Below are 23,691 nucleotides of genomic sequence, written 5' to 3' on the forward strand. Positions count from 1 at the left end.
TTAGTGCCTCACATGCATACATATATTATTGTACTTAGACTTCTTACATAGGTTTTTTACTGCACAGAATTTTTTTTTCTACAGCGGCAGCTGGTTCGTTTCCACAAATAGAAACTGCATCAAAAGCTTCCACCCCTTCACAAGGCATTAGCTTGCAGTCTTAACGCCTGCCACAGTGGCTTCTATCACGTAATTTTCTCCAGCTTCCTTGTTCTCCTGGAAGAGTTCATGCACTTGAAAACGTCTGTGCAATGCCTCTTGCTGCTTCCTGGCAGCAGCCGTCTGGGCCGTGAACAATGCCATGATGCCCCATGGCTTTTCCACTGTGATTTTGCGAGGTGCATTGTCTATGAGAGAGAGGGCTTCAGCCATGCGGCCTTGCAGCTTTTTCAGGTCACTCAAACCGACGTTGCGACTGGCGTTCAGCTGCCGGTCAAGTGGATTTTGCACAAACATGGCAGTATACTCGGGCTTCTCCAAGGTCTGTCCCGAGAATGGTGCAATGCCTTTGCTCTTAAAGTTGAACGATGCGTAGTACTCAAAGAAGCTCCTCAAGATGTCTTCTGCAAGAAAAAATGCAAGTGATGTAGTCGCAGTGAAACATGAACAGTGAATGGGATGAGGCAAACTGCAGAAGAACTTGTTGGTCTAGTTGCTGTCACACAACTGAACTGCCGATTCAGTCTGCAGAGTGGGCATTATGTTCACAAAAGTTAAGAAATTGTACTGCAAACAGCTAGTCCCTGCGCTCTTATGTGCAGTCCAATGAGGTGTTGCTAAGTCATAAGATGCCTGGCCGGTCTGGCGACTGGATTGGGGAATTTGGTATGTGTGTGAATCTATCTTTAAAGACATGCTAGCAGTATGGCAGCCTGCAGTAACTGACATAACACACTCTTACATTTTCACAGCCTAGTATATAGTTATCAGGAGTGCCTGTCATTCTTCTATGGCCAGCACTGCTCTTAAAATCACCTTTATGCTAAGCACCACATTCATTTTGTTATGAGCCCTTCACAAGATGTGGCAAGGCCTGGTATACTATGAAATTACATATAAATTTCACAGTGCCCACTTGTTGCTTTCTCAACACAGCAGAATTCATCTGCTTCAAAACCCATCTAATGCGTACACACAGCTTGAAACCAGATTCCATATGTGCAGTGTTTCTGTGCGCAGAGAAGAGGTGTCTCCTTACTGTCAATTAAATAAATAAAATATGGCGCATAGTTTTTTAACATGCTTTTATGCAGCAGTTAAACTGTGCATTGTTAATTATTGAGGTGTGTTAAAGATACCCCAATCCCTGACCAATTCCTGAACTGGCACGACAACGTACAAGAAATATTTTTGTGGTGCGAGCGTTGGTAACATAAGGTAGTCTAATGTGATTTTATTTCATGTTCTAGATCGCACTCTCTATTATGTCTTGGTTATGTTCTATGACAACCACTCTTCTTTCATTATTTGTGGTGTCTGCACAAGGCAATAATTATGCATTAGGATGCATATCTCATAGTTATTTTGTAGTTCTGTGCTTGTCCACTGTAACTCTCTGTACCTGCCAACTATACAGGGGGTGTGAACCTTGTCAAGTGGTTTATTGCTTTTATTCCTGCCTCCTCCATCAAATGTATATTAGTATTACAATCTGCCATGCCAACCCATGTCGGTGGTATGTAACATAGTCCTCTGAGCATAAAGATCAGCTACTAACATGTCTCCAAATAAAGAAAGGCCACCACGAAACTTGCAGCAACATGAGAAGCCTTTGGTGACGTTTTGTTGACATTAGTGCAACTCAGAATGAGTCCCAAAAATAAAAATCCACGAAGAAACAGAAGGCCTGTGTTTTTTTGGAACATGGTTTAACAGTGCAAATTTAGGTGGGACACAGTGAGATGCTCAAAAAACAACGCCCAATGATCTTTACTGCACAATAGAGAAGCAGCAGTTGATGTCCAGGGGGTGACAGAAAAACATTGCCACTGCGCACATTATCTAGCACATTCACACACAAAACTAGGCATCATTTTGTACAGATAAAGCTTTTTTTTTTTTATAGGGTAAGAGACACGACGCAAAAATCACCTTATTGTTTTATAGAATAAGCCTCATACAATTCCCTTTGATTCTTTGTCTTAAAGGTGCCAAGAATATGTATTTCAGTGAGCACTGGACTACACAGACACCTATTACAGTGGTCACCCAGGTGCCCCCTAGATACAAAAGCCTGAACCGATGCACGATGCTCCCTCAAACGTTTGTTGATGCACCTGCCGGTTTGGCCAATGTAGCACTTGCAACAGGAAAGCGGAATGCGGTACACCACTCTTGTCTGGAAATGTACGAAGTGCGTGGTGTGCTTTCTTTTGCACCTTCGTAAAATACGTGCACAATTCACAGCTCAGCACATTCATGCGAACTTCTCCAGGGCAGAAAAAACTACGAGAACACCGCATTTCCCAGCCAATTTTTTTAAGCGGTGGGACAGGTTGTGCACTAAGGCAGAGCTACAGGCTTCTGTGGGCTTTTTTGTTGGCTCCCCTGCTCTGCATACTAGATTTTGCTTCACTAATGACGCTTTCCAACACAGAAGCAATGGTTTCCTTGGGGAAACCTGCCTGCTTGAGCCTCTGGATTCGCTCAGTCACACTCACAGCCATTTCGGGCTGTTCTGGCAGAGTTCATAGCAATGACTATCTTTACCAGTTTTGAGTGGGCCGAATTGTAATTCAACATGCCCTTTTTTGACCATGGCTGATATCGCCAGCACGCACCAAAGCTCCTAAAGGCTAGGCGCTTCTAAAGATCTCACTGTGTCCCATCTAAATTTGCGCTGTAAAAGCATGTTCCATAATATTCTTGTAACCACCTAGCCCACTTTAGTATCTTGATACTATTTTTTCCTTTCTTTTTTCCCCCTCCTTCAATGATTTTCAGTTATACTAGTGTGAACAAAACATCATGGAATAAAAGCCCACCCAAACTGTGGCCCTGGGGTGACCTTAATGTCCATGAGTTCTTGAGCAGCATAAGAATTGCATTAAAAATAACAGAATGCAAAACCCAGCACAAACTGGACACTCAACCACTCCTTTAAGTAGAGAGAAATCACAGAGTTCATGGTCAGGAAGCATTACTCCTTGCCATAATATTGGTGAAAATTGCAAAAAAAAAAAAAAGCATTGGGGTTAGAGTAATGTGAGTGTTATGAGCTCAGCATCCACATATAGCAGATTTAAACATACAAGCATAAGCAGAAGAGCCACTGCTCCATCTGACAACCGCTGTATCATTTTCAACTAGAAGACAAACAAAGCTGTCAGAAAATAATTTCAGACAGCCCACTTCACAAAGAGGCCCTGGTTAAAAGTGGAAGACAGATAAGCACATGACAGTTTACAATAAGAAGCTTCAGGTGCTGATAATGATCGAGAGGCTAGCATTGTTCTTGAAGATTACAATATGTGTATTTAAAAAAATCTATTTAAGTAAAAAACTTCCTAGAGTTAATTATAGTACATGCATAAAAAGTGGAAATTAGCAAAGGTGCCCCAGTTACTAGTGGTGTCACTGACCATAGCTGGACACTCGGATCACATGACACATGCTGCTTGCTCCTTAAAGCTTCAATGCATTCCATGGCATGAAGAATGAGATTCATGCAAGCTAATTCGGATTCTTATGGAGCTTAGCAGTTATCTAATTGGCATGCTCTGCTAACCAGAGCAAGTGTGTTCAGATCTGAAAAAAAAAAAAATAATAATTGGAAGCACCTAATGTCTCAGTAGTGCCTTGTGTTTCCTGTATTTAATATCTAATCAGACCGGTCCTGAAATATTCTCCACTGCCTTTCTATGTTAGCAGGTGCTAACATATTCAATTAAGAGGCAACTCTGGCTATTTATTTACCAAATCAGGATTTTTTTTTATTTCTCTGCATCCCTTGTGAGACATAAGACAGTTTGATTTGTACAAAAATGCAGAAATAATTTTATGTAAGCAAAAAATACAGAGTCGAAATTAAAAGTGACAGACTGGAGGGCTGCTTCTTGTGATGTCAGTGATGACATTAGAACATAAATGCGCCACGAACAGCATTGCTAGTGGCTACATTTTGAGACCAATTCTTAAATTACAGTGAATTCTAAACATTGTTGTGTTGCAACCCTTCTTGGCAGATAAAATATAACAAAGCTATTGCTTTATGAAGTTTACATTACCGCTGACACCTTTAGGCTAGCAGATAAGTTGAACACAGTCCCTCATGGCAATAGGAGCTCTGCACATTTTAGTTAAAGATGCCACCACAAAGTGTCGCTGCTAGAGCTGCTGCTCCTGTGCTGACGTCATGTTCAGGTGACGACATCGGCAAGCACAGGGTGGCCAGCAGAAATAATCAATTTGAGGCCACAGGTTAAGAGTGTACACAGCAATCTTTTATTTTAACTTGCAGAGAAATTATGAAACTCTTGGTACCACTATTCGGTGGGCACATGACCAAAAGTTACGAGGAGAGCACAGAACTGAAATTTCAGGACTGAAATTGGTTACCTTCAGTTGATCTTAGTATAGCATTAACAGGCACAACAACAGGTATGCATCACAAATTGGTGAATCAAAAAATCGCACTACACTGAGAAGTCTACAAGGCATGGGTGATAACAAAGTGTAGCTTGCTTTTTCTTGGCAATAGAGCTTATACAAAGAGGCAATGAATGTGATATACCAGCTCATTATTATAGTGGGAAGTGTGCTGGCAAGAACAGTGCCAAGTCATAGTTTATGCATGGATTAATTATATCCCAGTCACATAGGTGCTTTCAATCGTGATAAGCCCAATCGCGATAGAATTTCTCGATGGCGCGTGGCTCATTTCTGCAAGCTGCAGAAAGGAACCAATTGTGGCCGAGAAATTTAATCACGATCGAAAGTGCCGCATCTGACCGGGGCGTTGATGTTTTTCCATAATAAAGCATTTAAAAGGAACTATGCAATGATAGCAATACATTATACTGCCTACTCAACTGTATAATAAATTGGTTAAAAAAATGAGCCAGAAAAATGATTTATTTTTATGTCACAATGACAAAAATTATTGCATATGCTGAAGCTGACTTTACCATAATTCTTTATTAAGTAATCTCAATTTATCTCTACAATTAGCACAGAAAACGAGTACCTATGCTGTGTTTGTGTGTGCTTAGTAAAGACGCGGACTGAAATCGTGGGTGCACTCTCTTTTCGTAGTAGGTAGGCATGCAAGATGGAGCGGACAAGCTCAGCTTATGCCTAATAAGGAGAGAGGTTACGGATCATTAACAAAGGATAATATATTTTGTTAAACTGGACTGGCGGATTACAATTTTGTATCAGCACATAGGTGACTTAGCCGACGGCAAAGGCTTAGTATGCCGAAAAATGATACATGAATGAAAGCTGGTCAGTGATACTATGTTCTAATTTCCTTAGAATATACAGGTCAAGTTATGAATTTAAGCAATGAACTTTTCTTTAGGCATTGAGGCACTGAGGCTAAGGTGCAAAATTAGAAATAAAGAAAAGGCTTGGCTTTCATTTTTTTTCCCACTGTCTTTTTTGTTGTTTTCACATAATACATGCAGAAATATTTCCATGATAGCAATCTACTAGTATAGCCTGAATCAATATTTGTCTTTGTCTACCCATTGTGCATTTCAGAGCAACACAATTGGTTGTTTTTACAACAGGAAGAAAAGTAATCAACACATTAATGCATGGCACATAAGAAGGCTGACTATGGACACAAGAACCGCTAGAGAATAAACCCAAGTGCTCTCTAACTCAACCAACAAGATGAACAAGTTCATGGTTAGGGTAAGCGAGAGAAAAAACAAAACACACACACACACACACACACACACACACACACACACACACACATGGACAACATAAGAGCAGACACCACAAACGTACCCTTACCATGACCCTTACAATTTTTTTTTTTTTTTTTTTGCGCTATACCCTTACCATGAACATGTACCAACTTTCTCAACTTTCCATCATGGTTAAGATGAACAAATAAAGCTATAGCTCACCGAATGTTTCACCTTTCTCGTCTGATAGCCTTGACTTTTGCCATGTCTTGAGGCGCTTCTTGTCTGAAGTGGCAAGTTCCAAGAATGCACATAAATGCTTTCATCTTGAACACTTTCAAATGTGGTGTCATTTTAATGAATGCACAATGCCAGAAAACAAAGGACAGAGCACCGGTGTACAAAATAAATATATTATAAATATATAAAACAAATAACAAAATAAATATATACTCTATTTCAGCAGTTCCTTGCAGCACTGTGGAAGCTGCAGCACTCCTTAGCCAATTATAAAGGGTGAAAGCCCTTCATGATGTGTTTATCCATGCTGCGTGGTGTGTTCAACATCTGCTCGACGTCCTGCCGATATATGGTCCCTTAATCGGTGTGTACGTTGATGCAACAAATGTTTTCGCACTGTAACCATAAGCCCCGTTTACATGAATGTGAAAGTGGGGTTTCGCTTTATCTATACGCTTCCTCGGCAGTTCCTTGCAGCCTCCTTGCCCGAAGTAGGGGCAAACGCCCCTCTGAATATGTTCATCCGTGCTGCATCGAATGCTCAGCATATAGTTTGTGTTTGCTCGCCATGGTCACAACGGTACTGTACTAGAGCGAAGTACTAAATTAATGATGCAGTGAACAATTGGGCTTTTATAGCATTCCGCATTGTCAACACATCATCAGTACTAATGCTGTGGCGCCATCTGCTAAATGGAAATCAAACCACTGTTATGGCTTGGCGCCGCCTCTGTAAGTCCAGCAGTGTCAAAACAAATTGCCGATCTCAATAATAACGACAAGATGTTTCTAACACTTTCCTCTCAGCATGAGATGAGGCTACGCGATAGCCGATTTTACAATTTATTTCTTGCCGTCAAGGTGGAGAGCAAGTAACAAGTGTGAATTCGGATCAAAGTGGGTGGTCTAGAGTGTATGGGCACTGCCATGTTGCTATGTAATCAGGGTTACCTGCGGTAGCTGTCACAATAATTCACGGAATACGAAGTGTATGCACAGAGGGCGTAATGTGTTGCATATTGTTGCAACATATCAGGTACCAAGCAAAGCTAAAACTCTCTAATGCCACCAATAATCATGAAGTCATGTCGGAACTATATTCTGCTGTGCACCAATATTGCCAGCGTACACCTCGTATCTTTGGCAGTGCTGCAAGTTACTTGTGAGTATAGGTATTTACATTCCAAGGTTACATAAAAATGACAAGAAATGCCCCCCCCCCCAGTACAGGGTTCTGGATTAATTTCAGGCAGTTGGAACTGTTTAACAAAATCTTGAAATGCAAGTTTCCATGTTGCAACAAAGTGTCGTACCTGTTATTTCATGTTCTGATGTGGAATGCTTTAGCTCAGCTGGTGAGCCGCCAGACTAGGTGAGTGATAAATGACACATAAATGACAACACAATAGATGATGGAATTGTGGAACATGATGAGATCTTAAGTTCAAGTGACACATATTGACCCAATCAAAAGTGTCAAGGATAGTGAAGTTATTGGTCTTATTAAGGTAAGGCAACGACATGGACAACTTGTTCTAGAACATTTCTCCACAGTTTGCACAATAGCTGAACTTGCTGGCATCAAAGTCGTACAAATAATTTGCACATGAGGTTCTATGTAAAATAATCTGCCTACTACTACTAGCAGGCACCACATAAGCACAAAACAGCAAACTACAGCTTAAAATGCATGTTACACTGTTTCTCTATGTTCCATTAATACAGTGGTTCTGTCACATACAACTTCGTTTTAAATTTATATATACACCACTTGATCCACACTTCTGTTGGGCCATGCCGACAGCAATGAAAATGAATGAATAAAACGTAATAAAATTAAAAAACTAAACAGATATGCCCGGTAATGGCACTGCTGCTTTCGTTACGCTTCGCTGACTCATGTGCCTATACAGTAGAACCTCGTTCATACGTTTTAAAAAAATACGCGAAAAATAAACGTACGATCCGGGAAAACGTATGATCTGAATCAAGTAAAAATTGAAGCTGACAAGCCCATATTGAGGTGCAAAGGCAGAAAACATTTATTTCTTGCAAAACATAGTTACAGTCAAATCTCGTTAATTCGAACTGACGCTGTGGTCCCGTGAAACTTATGTGTATTCCAATGGGCGAGAACGCTCGGTAATTCGAACGCGAAAGCATTTGCGGCGGTTAATTCGAACATAACCGCGCACTGACAATGCTCTCAGCAGCACGCCAAATCACGTGGAGGCGCCTCCGACTGGCAATGCTCCGACACCGCCATAAAGCAAAAGCTTAGGAGAGACCCCTCAGCGTCGCGCGGAGAAATAGAAAAAAATACCCCGGTGAAAATTTCCTCTCTCAAATGGTAAAGTTGCCGTTTCAGCGTCGCGCCGGAACATGCGTGTACGCGCCGACGTCTCAGCCAACGCAGCGGCTGCGGCGCAGAGGGAAGCAACGTGGAGGGCCAGTCCAGCCAACGAAACTGCTCACGCCGGCCAACGCTCGCTTCAACGGCAGAAAATGAAACTTAGGGGAGCGGGTTAAGCTGGCGCCGGACCGGCGGGCGCGCACGGAGAGTCGAAGGTGAGGGAGCTACGAGGGAGTTGAGAGGGAGGGCGAGGGGAGCCACCGAAGCGACGGGGCTGCCGAGTCCAAATGCGCTTCCCTGCCGCCCTCCTCCCTCACCTTCGACGCGGTCTCCGCGCGCGCGCGTCGCCATACCGGCGCGGCCCGCTCCCTGAAGTTTCGTTTACTGCCGTTATCGGGATGTGAGAGAGAGAGAGAGATTGTGGTTGTGAAGAGGAAGAAGCGCTATCGGGATGCGAGCGTTGGCTGGCGTGGGCAGTTCCGTGGCCCTTGCTCGCTATGTGCTTGCGCACCGCGATATTTCACGACTCGTACCGTTCGTACGTAGCGCTATGGGGCACAAATACATCAAAAATAAGACCTTATTTTAATTCGATCAAATTTTCGGGCCCCTTCGAGTTCGAATTATCGAGATTCGACTGTATTTTCTGCTGGTGCGTCACACCCTTGGACAGGAACAACTCCTTTTGCGCACATTGCAGACCCTTGTCCGCAATTTCGTTGTCTTTCGTGTGAAAGAAGCTTTGTAAGGCTTCCAGGCCAGCAAAGGCTTCGGCGAAGGTAGCCGGTGGGTGTAAGCCTTCGTTCTCGCTGCCGTCTTCAGGCGCTTTGTCCGCCACCACCTCCGCTACAATCTCGGCGAATCGTAGTCCGCCTGTTTTTGCCGCTTAGTAGTTCGCGTTGAAGCGAGGGGCGAGGTAGCGCAAAGGTCAATTCGCCCGCTGCTACTGCCACGCTTCGTCACTTCGGGTGAACGAGCAATGCGAAGAAGTTGTGGAGGGGGGGGGGGAGCACTGCAGAGAAGCCGCGTGGCGGCTGTCTGCCACTTTGCGCTTCACGAGCACATGAGAGCGGCCTTTTTGCACACCTGAATGCTAATTTTTCGCTGCAGAATGTATCATACGACCGCAGTATGCCGCAATGCTGAACATTGCTGCTGAATAATCATATTTTCCGGGAACGTATTAGCTGGAATGTATTAACACATTCTTCTATGGGGTTATGTTTATTTTTTGCGATTGAGAACGTAGGAGCCGGGAAATCGTATTAAGCGGGAACATATCAATGAGGTTCTACTGTATAAGCCAAAACTAAACATTTTAAATCGTGTTTTGTTGATTAAAAGCTTTCTTTTAAAGATGCTCATTCACAGCATGCTAGCCAACAGGAATGTTATGTGAGCATATTACATTTATTTCTAAAACATAAAAACCTCGATTTAATGTTCTTTGTTACAAGTATGATATTCAACTGTACATTAAACCAAGCTGAAAGTACTTTTATGTTATTACTTACAATTTCGAACTGTGCTGCCATGTGTTAACCTCCCGATTAGCTATACTTTACCTATAATGTTTCTTTCACCAAATATGAACTCTGCTCACAAAACACCTCAAACGCCTCTTTCACTACCTTTATAGTTCAGTTTACTGGAAGGCAAAGTTTTTCTTTGTGGCGCTCCTTCAACCTCACAGTTATAAAAAAGGGATACCGCTGAAAGGAAACATAGACAACTACGCACTGCTGCACTACCTCAGACCTGTCCAAGTTGTTGTTTCTAGTTTTCAAATACAGATCGACCAATGTGAAGCCTGCTAAACTTTGAATATATTCTGGTTCAGGGGGTGGGACTGCCCAAAGTCATTTTGGCACAATTTCTGGAGCAGGTCAAAATGTGTTTTGGAGCAGTTTGGAGCAGACAAAATAGCATTTTGGAGCAGCTTGGGGCAAACTAAATTTAATTTTGGAGCAATTTGGAGCAGATAAAATTTCAATTTGAAGCAGTTTGGAGCAGGCCAATCTGATTTTGGGTGGAATAATAGAATACGACAGCGCACTTGGAAACCACGACGAAACACAAAATAAACCACTATGAAGCTCGTAGTAGAAGCGCACCTTGTAGCTATAGCGTACTATAATATGGAAGAGTGGGTCGAGCGGCCCGCTAGACCCATGCTTTCTTGTCAGTTGCACAACAATCAAACTATATATTTCTGTGCCTACGCTAATGACGATAGCGGAAAACGGTCCAATCGACGCTGTACCATAATTTCTGTGTCACCATATGACACCGCAGACCTGGAGAGCCGCAATCAACCCTCGACTGGTATAATGTAAAATTATTCCAATATGTTTTTGTTACGATAGCAATTATATGGACACTCCAGGCGCATTTCTGGCGTCGTCGTGATGTTCCAAACAAAGTCCAGGGGCGATAACATCATCACCGCGCGCCGTATACTGTATGTGCGAGCGAAAGCGTGAGGATGAGCCGACGATGGCGGCTCAATCTTGCGCGCGTGAAGGAGGAAAGCGGGGCCGAAGCACGCCGTCTTCCATCGCGCCCAAGGCACCGGGGGGAGGGGTGCTTCTATTCTGGTGGCTGCTACGAATGGCGCGGCCGCACGGGCCCTATCTTGAAAGCGATCTGTGATAGAGACATAAGTGTGAGTGCTGATAGCTTCGTGTGCGCTGTTTTTCGCCGCTTAGTTTGCGTTGAAGCGAGGCAGCACAAAGGTGAATTCGCTCGCTGCTGGTACCACGCTTGCTCACTCCAGCGTTTTCACAGCGAGTTTCTGCGGTAATCGATAGAGATGTGTTCATGTTGGCTTGTGCGCACGTGACGCTATGCTTGTTAACTTAGTAAGTGAACACAAGTTTACAAGTTTATACGGCCAATAAAAATACTATCCTTGCTTCTTATAGATGTCTACTAATTTGCTATCGCAATCGATGCTTCGCCTTTCAAGACTGCGATGTTTCATTCCAAATCTGCCTTTAGCACTTCGTGATTGGTCAAAATGGCCCACGCCTCGCCCATATGGGCATAAAAACAGATTGGAATAGCTTTATGTTATACCGTCCTTGGGGACACAGACGCCCGCCCGCTTCACGCGCTGCAGCGTGTGCCTCCGAAATACAGTCAACGACCGAAAATTCGGACCTGCTTGGTAATTCGTACTTTTTTGCGGCACCGCCGTTCCCGCGATAGACGCCATGCATAACAACGACCGAAATTTCGGACCAACTAGGGCTCTCCATTCGATATTTAGGACTCCGTCCGTGCGGTCCGCGAAAAACTTTTTGTTATTGTCGCTGTTGCCAACTGACGCCAGCACTGCCACCAAACTGTGAAGTGAAGTAGAACCTCAGAGATTCTCATACAGGCCCAAAATTATCTGAGGCTAGTAGGTCATTCGCATCGCCATCACCATCGTTTTCCGGTTCCGTTGCTGTTTTTTTTTTTTTTTTTTTGTGCTTTGTTGTGTTGAACGTTGCCTCAGTCGCCATTCCGTGTTCGTTGAGCGTGCTGCGTAGTAACGCCCGTGATAACTACGTTTTGACCACGAGGTTGTCCCTGCAGTACTTCAACAGTAGGTAGTATCGTTCATCTACAAGAAGCGGAGCATGGCGCCAACTCCACCTTCGCAGCTAGTGCCGGTGACGAAGCGCTGCAAGTACAAGACAATGACAATGGCGCAGAAAGCTGCTGTCGTACAGCTCATACAGAACGGCCGGTCACAGGTTGAGGTAGCCCGGGAATTCGGCATTTCGAAGCAAACTATCTCGGGCTACGTCAAGAATAAAGCCAAGATTCTTGGAGCGACCGAGAAATGTGCTACGGCTGAGAAGAAAAACCTCCGTCAAGGCACATACCCCAAACTTGAAGAGGCTCTAAATATCTGGTTAGGCACCATGGTTGCGCAGCGCATTCCCATATCTGGTGACCTACTGAAACAAAAGGCCGACACCCTCGCGCTACGGATGGGAATCGTAGGCTGCAAGTTCAGCGACGGCTGGCTCCGCAACTTCAAGAAGCGATACGACCTCGTCTTTAAGAAAATGTGCGGCGAAAGTGGTGCTGTGGACAACACGTTGGTCGCGAATTACCGCACTGACAAGCTGCAGACCTTGCTCAGCCGATACTCGCCGGACGATGTCTTTAACTGTGACGAGACCGGACTATTTTATAAGCTTCTGCCAGAGAAGACGCTTGCTGTTTCCGGAGATCCTTGCCATGGTGGGAAGCACAGTAAGGAACGGGTTACTGTTCTTTTAGGCGCAAACATGTCCGGAAGTGAAAAGCTACCGCTTTTGGTTATCGGAAAGTCTAAAAACCCGAGATGCTTTAAAGGCATTAGAAGTTTGCCCGTGTTGTATGAAGCCAACACGAAAGCCTGGATTACGCAGCAGTTATTTGAAGGCTACGTGCGCAGGCTCGATAGAAAATTTGAGGCACAAAAGCGCAACGTGCTGCTTTTTGTTGATAACTGCGGTGCCCATGGCCTGATCAATAATTTGAAGGCAATTCAAATCGAATTTTTGCCACCAAATACCACGAGCGTCCTCCAACCCATGGATCAGGGCATCATCAAGAACCTAAAGGTGTTTTACCGGTCACGCCTGCTACGTCGCATGGTGCTGTGCATCGACAGTGGCAAAAGTTACAGCGTGGATTTGTTGTCAGCTGTTCACATTGTTGCCGATGCCTGGAAGGCACTGACAGCAGGCACAATCCACCGCTGTTTCCGCCACGCAGGATTTGTTGCCGGCGTTGAATCGGACGCTGCAACGCAGGACCCTGCACCTGAACTGCCGGCTACTGTGCCGGACGTGAGCAGAGACGAGTTGATAGAAGACCTGCGAAGCAGCGGCGTGCCCATTCCGGCCACAGTGAACTTCGGAAACTTCGCTAATGTAGACAGTGCCACAGTGTCCTGTGCCGAGCTCACTGACGAGGAAATCGTTAATGAAGTGCTCGCGCCCGTGGAAGAAGACTCCGACTCTGAGGAAAACGCAACGTGTGCTGCGGGGCCAACGAATGGAGACCTTGCGCAAGCCCTCGCGGTGCTTTCGTCGTGCTTCAGCGAGGACGTGACGCTTGGCCAAATTCAAGCAGATTTGGTTCTGCGCAAGCGGAATACTGTTCAACAAAGCATTGAACAGTTTTTTCAGCCTCAGGTGCTGTAACTAGTAAATAAATAGTGTTTTCTTGCCGAATTCGTTTTTTCGGACATTCGATAGTTCGGACTGTTTCGCGATCCCCGCGAAGTCCGAATTATCGGTCGGCGACTGTATCTAGTTCGCTCGCAGCGCTCTCAGCCTACTTTTTGTTTTGCACCTCAGCTATAGGGAGCGCTGCGCCGCTTGGCTTACTAAACCTTATTCTAGTACACTCTAAACACAGCCACCCTAGCTGTTTTGACAGCAGCGACAACAGCCGGCAGTGGCCGCGCATGCGCCTGCCACTTGCCGGAAGCGCTGAAAAGTCCAGTGTTATAAGCGCGAAAATTACGAGATACTCTGCGGGAGGTGCCATCACGCGGTGTGCGTAATGTGAATGGCTGCACTTTTTTTCGAAGAACGACTCCGCTCGCTGTTCGCGGCCACTGCCGAAGCCGTTCTGGCGCAGCAAGGCGCAATTTCGGTTAATTTTCTCTATTTGGCGCAGTTTGGCGAAATAATTTGCTTCTGTATCAAAAATGCGCAATTGGCGCAGGAGTCCCACCCCTGCTGGTTGGACAAAAATACAGTAAGCAAAATGTTTTCCATGTGGCTTTCAGTTTTGTCCGTATCTGATGTCTTGGTACATAAAGAGTGTGGCTTGCCCAACTGTTTCATTCTGAAAAGTGTGATCTGCTGATAAATTTCTGCCAGCATGGCACTTTCAATGCAATCAGAAAATTGGACCAACCTTCAAGGTCTCTAAGTGATGGTAAGAGGCCACACTGCTGCAGATGGAAAATGGCCAACAGTGTCAGCTGAAAGTTTGTGATCCACGTGCCAGGCACTTTGGTGGTGACACCCTGGGCTGTTGCCCAGCTCCGAACTGTGAACAGCAGTGGGCAGAGGGCAGGGGCCAGCTGGGTGCACGAGTGCAGTAGCCGGGACATGTGCACTCCAGACCTGTGTGGAACATGTTCTGTGGTCACGAACACTGGCAATCATAAGAACAGGCAAAGCATGAAGAAACTTTTTTGAAGTGGCACACGCATAAATAGAAGATAAGTGCTGCTGAAAAAAAAAAAAGACAACAAATTTTATTGCAGCCTAGGGATGCAGCCTGAGATAGACAGGTGCACCAAAGTACTCACAGAACCAAGTTCAGGCTGCACTGTACAGTTTTGGACTGCATGCATAGGTTTTTAAGAAGCTGTTAATTTGCAGCATCTGTTATTTGTAGGCATGTGCTTGCTGGCACACTTATCTGACCTGCTATGTAGTTGATGCAAAATAAAGGTATAAAAACCGATAGCTGGGCTAGTTGGTAATGATGGGCTAGTTGGCCCATCCTGGTTAGTTTCTTGTCCTTGTTTTCATGGCTTGCTGTTTATGTAATGTGAAACAAAGGTGCCAGCTCACCCCATTGCAGCAACAATTAGCCTATCTCTGTGACACAATACAAAAGAATGTTGGCCTTACTGGTTATACATGGCTAAATAGGATGTGGATCAGTAATTGCCAGAGTTATAAGTGACTAATAGTGTGAGCAGTGTGTTATGTTTGCATTAGAGATTGCTAAGACTAAGCTTGACCAAAACAGCAACATGGATAAATGGATGTCTCCGTGATTAGTAAAATTGTACACAGGTTACAATATAGTATGTCATGACTTCAGGATGCCCAGCCTATCATTACTGTAGTGTACAGCCTAAATTTGCAGACAGGACATAAACTAGGCAACACAACACATGACATACAACATGAAAAGGGTGTTGTGTTGCCTCCTTCATGTCCTAAATGTAGATTTAAGCTGTGTGCTACAGTAATCCTGAACCAACTAGCTCATATGAAACCACTGTTGGCCCGGCTTTTCAACAGCAAATTTCGTGTAACCTCCTGATAAGCACTTTATGGTTGTCACATAGTACCACAAGCATACTGGTGAACAAGTGTCGCCAATGGGGCAAAGAAAAACCGGTGAAATGTTAGGCAGACATTAGCTTGACGGCAGGAAGCATAAATCAAACCATATCCGACTTCAGGCCACACTGACCACAGAGTGCACACGTAAAGCAGGCATTACTTAAAAAGACGACAGCTAGTGGTTATTTACTATACATCTGGCATGTGCTGCTGTTTTACGGGAGGGCACTTCACTTGCCAACACTTACATGCTAGGTATGTGCTTCTTTGAATACAAGACTGGACAGTACAATTTTGATTTCAGCTAAAGGTGTCATCGTCCTTTCCTTTATGCAGTAAAGTAGTAATGAATGCTGGCAACACTAGTGGTTTGTACACTAGAGACAAAAAATCCATTTTAAACTATACTTCTCTACAGCTGGCTATCATGACATAATGATCCATGGCACAGAAATTCATTAAACCTCAGAGCATTTAAAGGGGCCCTGAAACACTTTTTGAACATAGTAAAATAATGTTGCCGATATGTTAACGAGGCTGCTGTGAACATGTGAGCCAAATATTATTGCACTGCATGCAGCAGGGAATTTACAATCTCGTGTCAAAAACAGTGAACAATCTCGCATCCGCAATGCAGTCATCGAAAGCTGATCGAAAGCAGTCGGCCGAGCAACGTTATTGGCTTATTTTTTCAGTAATACAGAATTACTAATTTTGAGCTAAATAGGATAAAAATATGTCTACTGCACATGGCCTCCAAGATGGCATTGGCATGCTGCATAGCATAGTCTGCCATGGCCGCCACGAGGTGTCGTGATAAGCCCTTTCGCCGCCGCGACACTCAACTTTTGGCCGGGGCTTTGCCCTCTTGGCTTCTCCACTGTCTAGCTTCCAGCCTGCTAGCGGAGAAAAAAAGACTGAGAAAGCTGGGTACTGGTGCGATAACTCCACTGATAGTTAAAGGATTTTAAAAATGTTTCCTGCTTGAGACTTTTGGGACGATGTACTTTAATAGTGATGCATTCTATGATTAGTTAGAAAAGTGTTTCAGGGCTTCTTTAATAACACTGCAATGCACTACGCCCATTTCAAAGATAGGATTGAAATATGTTATAAAAAACTAACATATTGTTCAGAGTGAGGTCGCACTCTCTGCCCACAACATTGTGCTGGAACTTGACGATAGGTACACGGGCCCTGAGGATGCGCTGCACCTCAGACACACCAGGCACAACATAATGGAGCAGGTCTCCAAGCGTTTCAAGTATTCGCTGCACCAATGTGCGATCACTGATCGCCTGGTTCTTGTCTTGGAAGTAGAGTTGCCCACTCGGTTCCTGTACATTGAAAGGGGAAACTAGTAAACAACCAGTATATATGGCCCTTCGGCTCTCCATGATCAATGGTGTCTGTGTGAGTGTAGTCGCTTAACATGCTATGTGCAGGTGTCTACCTTGGGGTTAATGTTTTACGAGATCTTAGATGGCCAGACTATGCATGCCCCAAAAAAGCATATGGATGCTACATATTGCTCTGAGCATACAATCATTTCACACTTACATTCACAATGTATGGTGCACTTGGCTTTCACACTGTGTAACTTTATATCATATAGAAAATAACGAACAAGTTATACAGTGTATCTTGTACTTATTAGGTGTTGACAGAAATGAGTGGTATGCCTAATTACAAAGAATGTAGTGGACCATTGCTTAAAACCTACAAATACTGCCTTTCATCTTGCAGCAATATATGAATGTGTACTTATCTATTCACAACACACAAGTATGATAATTTAATTACATGATATTTAATAATTTGATAATACTATAGTATGATAATTTAATCACACTAATGCAGAATATTAGGCTATGCTTCTGCAATATTACACCAGACACTTTTACCACAAAAGGAGACTTGGTAAACAAAAACTGAAGGACAAGCGGCATAGCCACCGTGAAGTTCCCACTCTAGCTTGCTGTGATGTCACAGACTTTGACAGACTTCATTACGGTCTAGGTAATTGGTTACTCGTGAAGAAAAACTACACTGCATACCAACGGCACTAAAGAGTCAGCCTGGTAATTTTCAAGAATTTTTTCAGAATCAAAAAGGCCCAAATACAAGAAACCATTTTGAAATCCATGACATAACACTACCAAACCAGTGCCAAGGTTCTGGCACGAAATTCAAGAAGGAGAAGTTTCACCTTCCAGTAATAATCAAATCTTCCCCCAAAATTAACGAAAACTGAGTATAGGTTGCCAGTCTTAGCTATTCGGTGTTGCTTTTTAGAGTCCCTTTAAAGCGCTCATCTTGCTTCCATTAAAACAGTCCCTGAACATCTATCAATTCATGTGTACAAAGGTGCAGTACATACTACCAATTAAGATAGTAACACATTCAAATAGCATTTCAATTTTTTTTATGCTTCTGCCAATGTTTCATTATTTTACACACACACATTTCAATGAGGGAATTTAATAAAATCACATTGCATGATACCTATTGCTACCAAGTCGTATACATATATTTCTTCTGGTTTTCAGCTTTTCTTAATTTTTTGCAAAGTGAGTGCCATGAGCAGTTTATTGATAGCTCTAAATGCTGTCTTTGCAAACGCCATGCCTTTTACGTCTTGTTTTATTCCTTAGTTCAATTGCTTTTTTATGTCAAACATCACGCTTTGTATTCTATGTATCACTATTATGCTATTTTCTGTAGGTGTCTTGTAACCAGTCCTGCCTAAGGCCTCTTACCAGAGGCTGGCAGTATGCTTGAAATAAATAAATAATAAAACAAATAGCTTAAAAACCACTCTTCCAAATTAATTTCAACACAGTGATGCTGTCGAGCTTGTTCTCTATTAGTAAATTTCTCACTGAACTGCATTCAACTGCATGATTTTGCTTGAATTTAATCTTTTTCATATTGTATTCACAATTATTTATGGTTGTCAGTTCAAGCATTTTGTTCAAACTCTGAACTCTAACCACTACAGGTAAAGTCTGTATATGACACTCAGATGCAAGTGCTGAAGTGTCTGTGCAATAATATGCGCCTGAATGTTGCCACAGTTACTAACAATGTCTTGTAGTTAAACCTCCAACAGTCTGTGCCAAGCATGGTGGACCACTGCAACATGAAGCAAGCTTCTGCTACCTTGCAATATTATTGTTACACAATTACTTCCCGAGGTAGCAAATCAAATGGAACTACTTTTGGATGTCCCAGAACACCAACAAACACTTTTTCTCCCGAAAAAACAAAACAAAAAACAACCTAACCATAAAAGCTTCAGGTCATAAAGAACACATCTATCTGTACTTCTGAATAATAACTTTGTAGAGTTTTTAAAAAGGAAATACCGAGCGAAAGTACAATTATATTTTAGTAGAAAGCATGATAATGATGCACATCATTTTGTTTGCTCATCTTACGCTGTGCTTTGAATGATATATGAGGCACTGTATGAATGATATATGATGTGCTGTAAGACATACCTATAAATTTTAAGTTTCTTATACCCTGCTGAAAGGAAGCGCTGGGACAAAGCAATTTCCTGCAATTTTCACAAGACTAGTTTAATTGCAGCCAACAGCATCCTGGCCCTCACCAGAAATTGGCTCTTGCCTCTTAGAACCAAACTACTCGAGCACAACTGCAAAAATTATATATCTCATCAGCATATACTGAATACAATAAAAAGGAATTGAAATATTTATTAAATGCCTGATTAACTGAAATTATGATGTGACATTGCTACAGAGCTAGCTGGCAAAAATGGTGCGGCCGAAAAATTCTGCACCCAGGAAAAAAATTAAGCCAATTTTTACAGTTAATAGAGAACTTATAAATAAAATGGTGTGTTCCAGTTTATTTTAATTCATCTGTTTCAAATCAAGCTAGGAGTAAACAGCAAGTTGTTAAAAAAAAACTAAATTTCCTGGTTTGGTAAATGCTTCCATATGCTCCTTGAAACATGTTTGTGTGAGCTTTGTTACGAAATACATTTATGTAATCCCATAACAAGAAACTGTACTAAACTCTACTAAACTAAACTTCACTAAACTGTATGAAGCAGCTACAGACTAAAGTATTTGAACAAAAGCAGAGCTTTTAGAGAAACATAAAGAATGCACCATGTAAAATAAATTCTGACACTTTTACAGGCAATGGATGGATGGATGGAAAACTTTAATGAACGTCCTGAGGTACGCGACTCAGCGCGCAGCGGGCCGCTCCCACGTTGGGACAGTCAGGCCATGCCCGACCGCCGCATCATGGGCCCTCTGGACAGCCCATAGTTGCGCCCCGGCATCGGGGCTCTTGATAGCGGAGAGCCACTTGTCCTCATTTATTTGTTCCGTGCCTCGTAACGAGGGGCAACGCCAGAGCATATGGTCTAAGCTAGCGAAGTCATTGCAGTGCCTGCAAGAACTACAGGCAAAGCTTATTCTTTTACTGCCATAGCTCAAATAATGTGAATACATAAAATCCTCCTGCAGAACAAGTGATCCAGACAGCATCTAAGTTTAAGAATATAAAATGAAGGCTTGAACTTATGTGAAAAACAAAAAGTTAAGCTCCCCAAAGATAAAGTTACAAACCATTGCCACTCTTTCACACTCAGGAGTCAGACAAAATGAATGATGTCATACCCTACTCACCCTAGCTTCTGGAACACAGTAGACCATATCAATGTCACAGTTATGCCTCCCAAAACCATTGACAAGGGAGCCAAATGGCAAGACCTGCCCTTTTGGATATAATCCACTTATAAACTCTTCAACTTGTCTGCAGACTACAAAGCCAAGCCGTGTCTCCAGGTCACTTAGCTTTTCCATCTCATAAAAGTGCGCCATCTGCTCTGTGATCTGCAAAATGAACCCATGGATAAATGTAAAAGCAAATAAAAATATATATATATATATATACATATACACATCATGATGTACGTACACAGACAATTGGCTTTTATTCACTGCCAATGAAAACTTATATACTAAACCAGTTATTTTCAATGTGCCCCTGGACTCAAACCAATGAGCTTATGCTCAAGAGTAGAGCACAAGCTCATGCACTGCCTATGAGTATGCTAGTATCCGTTTATTACTCCTTCTGCACTCCATAAATGTTTCCAAATGTCACAAAAGTCTCTGAAACAAGTTGGAATACATACACTGAAAACGTAACCTGCCAACTATGCTCAATAAGGGGGTCATATGATTCACGTTTGGAACTTGCTTGCAGAACTAAGTAGTAGTAGTGCAGTGGGCAGCAACATCCAATCATTGCTACATCAATATTATAGTGCCCCCCAATAATTAAATCCCATTATGATCCTGTTAAGCAAGTTAGCTTGTTTTGCAGCTTGTTTTGCAGACAGCGAAAACTGCAGCCGATTAACAATAAGTCACACTTATCAGGACCACAGAGTTTAATTCAAATTATTCGAAGTTGAATCAAATATATCCTAAAAACAGTTATGAGCTCTTGTATCAACACATTCATACACAGAACAAATTTATGCTTCCTCCACCACCCTAAATGAAATCAGGCACATATGTAATGGATACTTTGCAAGAGGTGGGACGAGAAAAAGAAAGGCTGCACAAATGCAAATATAGGATATCACAGTTGTAAACATGCGGCTGCACCCATGGTGCCCTCTGGTAGTGGTGCATCTCAACGTACACAACAGCATGAATATGAAAATATTTATGATGGGTACATTTTGACTACACATGCCTCATAAATGTCGTCGGGCATTTATGGCCACTGTGCTCCACTTTGGGAAGCCATAAAGTTTGAATTAAAAAAATAATTAAATTATTGGCTTTTACATGCCAAAACCACGATCTGATTATGAGGCATGCCGTAGTGGGGGACTCTGGAAATTTGGACCACCTGGGATCTTTAACGTGCCCCCAGGGCACGGGCATTTTTGCACATCGCCTCCATCGAAATGCGGCCGTGGCGGCCAGGATTTGGTCCTGCGACCTTGTACTTAGCAGCGCAACACCATAGCTGCTACGCCACCATGGCGTGTCTACTTGAGATGTGTACTGCTACTAAAAATTTATCTTCCACGGGGTGCGACACACACTACTGGCCCTTTCCTCAACAACAAAGAAGCTCCTCACGACTTGTCTTTCCTTTGATGAAAGCTACATTACTTGCTTACTTGCAGGTACTTCTGATGAGTGATACGAGGTATTGCCTCCCAACTTCCCACAGACAGAATGAGCAGGAATGCCCTGCAAAGGTTAATACCATGGTGCCATACTGCTTAGAGTCTGCGGCCAGATACTTTGTTACACTGGTATGGTCCTAGTCGCACCTTTGTAATGTAATCACAAAATATGAAAACTTTTTGTAGTGGCCATTCTCCACGATTTTGATGTGATGTAAGCAATAACTGGCCTCATGCCTCTTATTTCGTTTTTAACTCATATGAATTCCAATTTATGGCACTTTCACATACACATGTCCAAGGTAAAGTTTGCGCACGTTCATCAGCAGCATGCACTGACTTGATATGTTAGTGTGAAAGCAGTAGTTGAAGTAAGTTTAATCAAGCACTTGACATGGCTTTTAAAGTGAATAAGTTGACAATGACCTTACCGTACTGCTTTGAATCAATTTGAGTGCTTGAGTCTGAGGCGTAACATTTGAAGCGGCTTCTATAGTAACAGAGAAAGATTTGTTGATTGGTCTCGTTCCTTTCTTCTGCGTAAATTTCAATAGTCTTGTCCGCACAGGGAAGCCATCAGATGACAGGTGACCACAATTTTGTAAGAGCTCTTGCGCCTCGTCCGAGCTGCTGAATTCTAGAAGCACTTGACACTGCACGAAAGAAACGTCATGTTAGATGCACAAAATAGAGGCGCCGCGCAATGCTCTTCGTGAAAAACCGATGACGAAGTCAGGTCTTACTTTGTGGGAGTTATCTGCGTAGTAGTATGCCTTCTGAATGTTTCCGTACCGTGAACATTCCTGACAAAGCTCCGTGATTTTGTGTCGATTTTCAACTTCTACGAGAATGCTTGCAGCTGATTCCTTTCTCCTCTGCGAAAGGATTCCATCGAATGATAGCGGGGTTTCTGCTTTGTTTTCTGCAACGGGCGAACAAGTATTTCCACTGATGAGCATGGTACTGAAAGGTCTTAGATCAAGTGATCAAGATAACGGAAGCGCCTAAGAAGGGCTTATTCGGATCTTAAAGTGTTGTAAATGGAAAACGATGTCCATACATACTAAACGTAAACAACAATCTTGGCTGCGGCTAAGATCGGTGCTTACGTTAAGGACACGGCGAGATCGACAAATAAGCAATAACAAATTTAGAGCGATTAGAGGACTTGGAATAACTTACGAGAACAAAGAAGCTGTTTTCTTATTACATGTTGAATACGTCGTCCAAGTAACGCTGCTCTGGACGGTAGGATTAGCTGTTTAGAGTGAAAACAGCTCATTTTGAACGCAAGCACACCGGGAACTTTATCGCATCGTGGAGGCAGCCATTTTTTTAGTGTCATAGTGGCCAACGACTGATTCTTTGCCTCAGCTGCGTTTGACCAATTTGTCAAATGCATTTCTCCGCAATGTTCGGGAATTAATATCGCGAAACTGGTGTCATCCTGAGAATTAGTTCCTAGTGTATCCGCCTTGCGAACTCAACGGCTAGAATTTGTAAATTGCATCACGGGCCATAAGTTAATATGTTGAAAACCTAATTGGTGAATTTTTGTTAATTAGTCGATTATGCATTTCAATTTTTTTGTGCAAGTAATGTCCGCCTCTTCGAGTAGACCAGGGGCGGTATTCTGTAAGAGTCTATCTAGTGGACTGTCCATTTCGGCGACCGTTGATTCGCTACTGCTTGACTTGCAGGAAGGAGACTGGCTGGCACCTTCCTGCACGTCAAGGAGCAGCGAATCAACGATCGCCGAAATGGACAGTCCACTAGGTGGACTCTTACAGAATACCGCCCCAGCTCATGAACTAGAATTGTGCTATCTGCCACAGGCAACCTCTAAAAATTTTTGAAAGTGTTTGATGAACAGCCCGTATTTATGGCCTCTGCTGAAAGAGGCGATGTTTCCATCCATAATGCGTTAATGTTGTAAATAATGAAAGAGCTTTTTTTTTG

The 23,691-nt window shown here is 43.1% G+C and overlaps 1 protein-coding gene across 2 annotated transcripts; it reads right to left on the reverse strand.

Annotated features, from left to right (window-relative positions):
• LOC119436703 (poly(A) RNA polymerase, mitochondrial-like) lies at nt 1-23,087 on the reverse strand. Of its 2 annotated transcripts, none has more exons than XM_049659721.1 (8): nt 22,915-23,087; nt 22,476-22,654; nt 22,164-22,385; nt 20,198-20,413; nt 16,662-16,873; nt 14,365-14,576; nt 6,081-6,143; nt 1-563 (listed from the first exon to the last, which is right to left on the reverse strand). In XM_049659721.1, exons 1-8 carry the CDS (start codon nt 23,075-23,077, stop codon nt 148-150), a joined length of 1,683 nt encoding a protein of 560 aa, XP_049515678.1. In that variant the 5' UTR covers nt 23,078-23,087; the 3' UTR covers nt 1-147. The 2 variants fall into 2 exon arrangements, with proteins under 2 accessions (XP_049515678.1, XP_037559597.2); XM_037703669.2 differs by having other exon boundaries at nt 20,207-20,413; nt 22,915-23,086.
• Between the last annotated feature and the right edge of the window lie 604 nt (nt 23,088-23,691).

The sequence above is a fragment of the Dermacentor silvarum genome, chromosome 1 (assembly GCF_013339745.2).
Source record: "Dermacentor silvarum isolate Dsil-2018 chromosome 1, BIME_Dsil_1.4, whole genome shotgun sequence".
NCBI classification, from domain to species: domain Eukaryota; kingdom Metazoa; phylum Arthropoda; class Arachnida; order Ixodida; family Ixodidae; genus Dermacentor; species Dermacentor silvarum.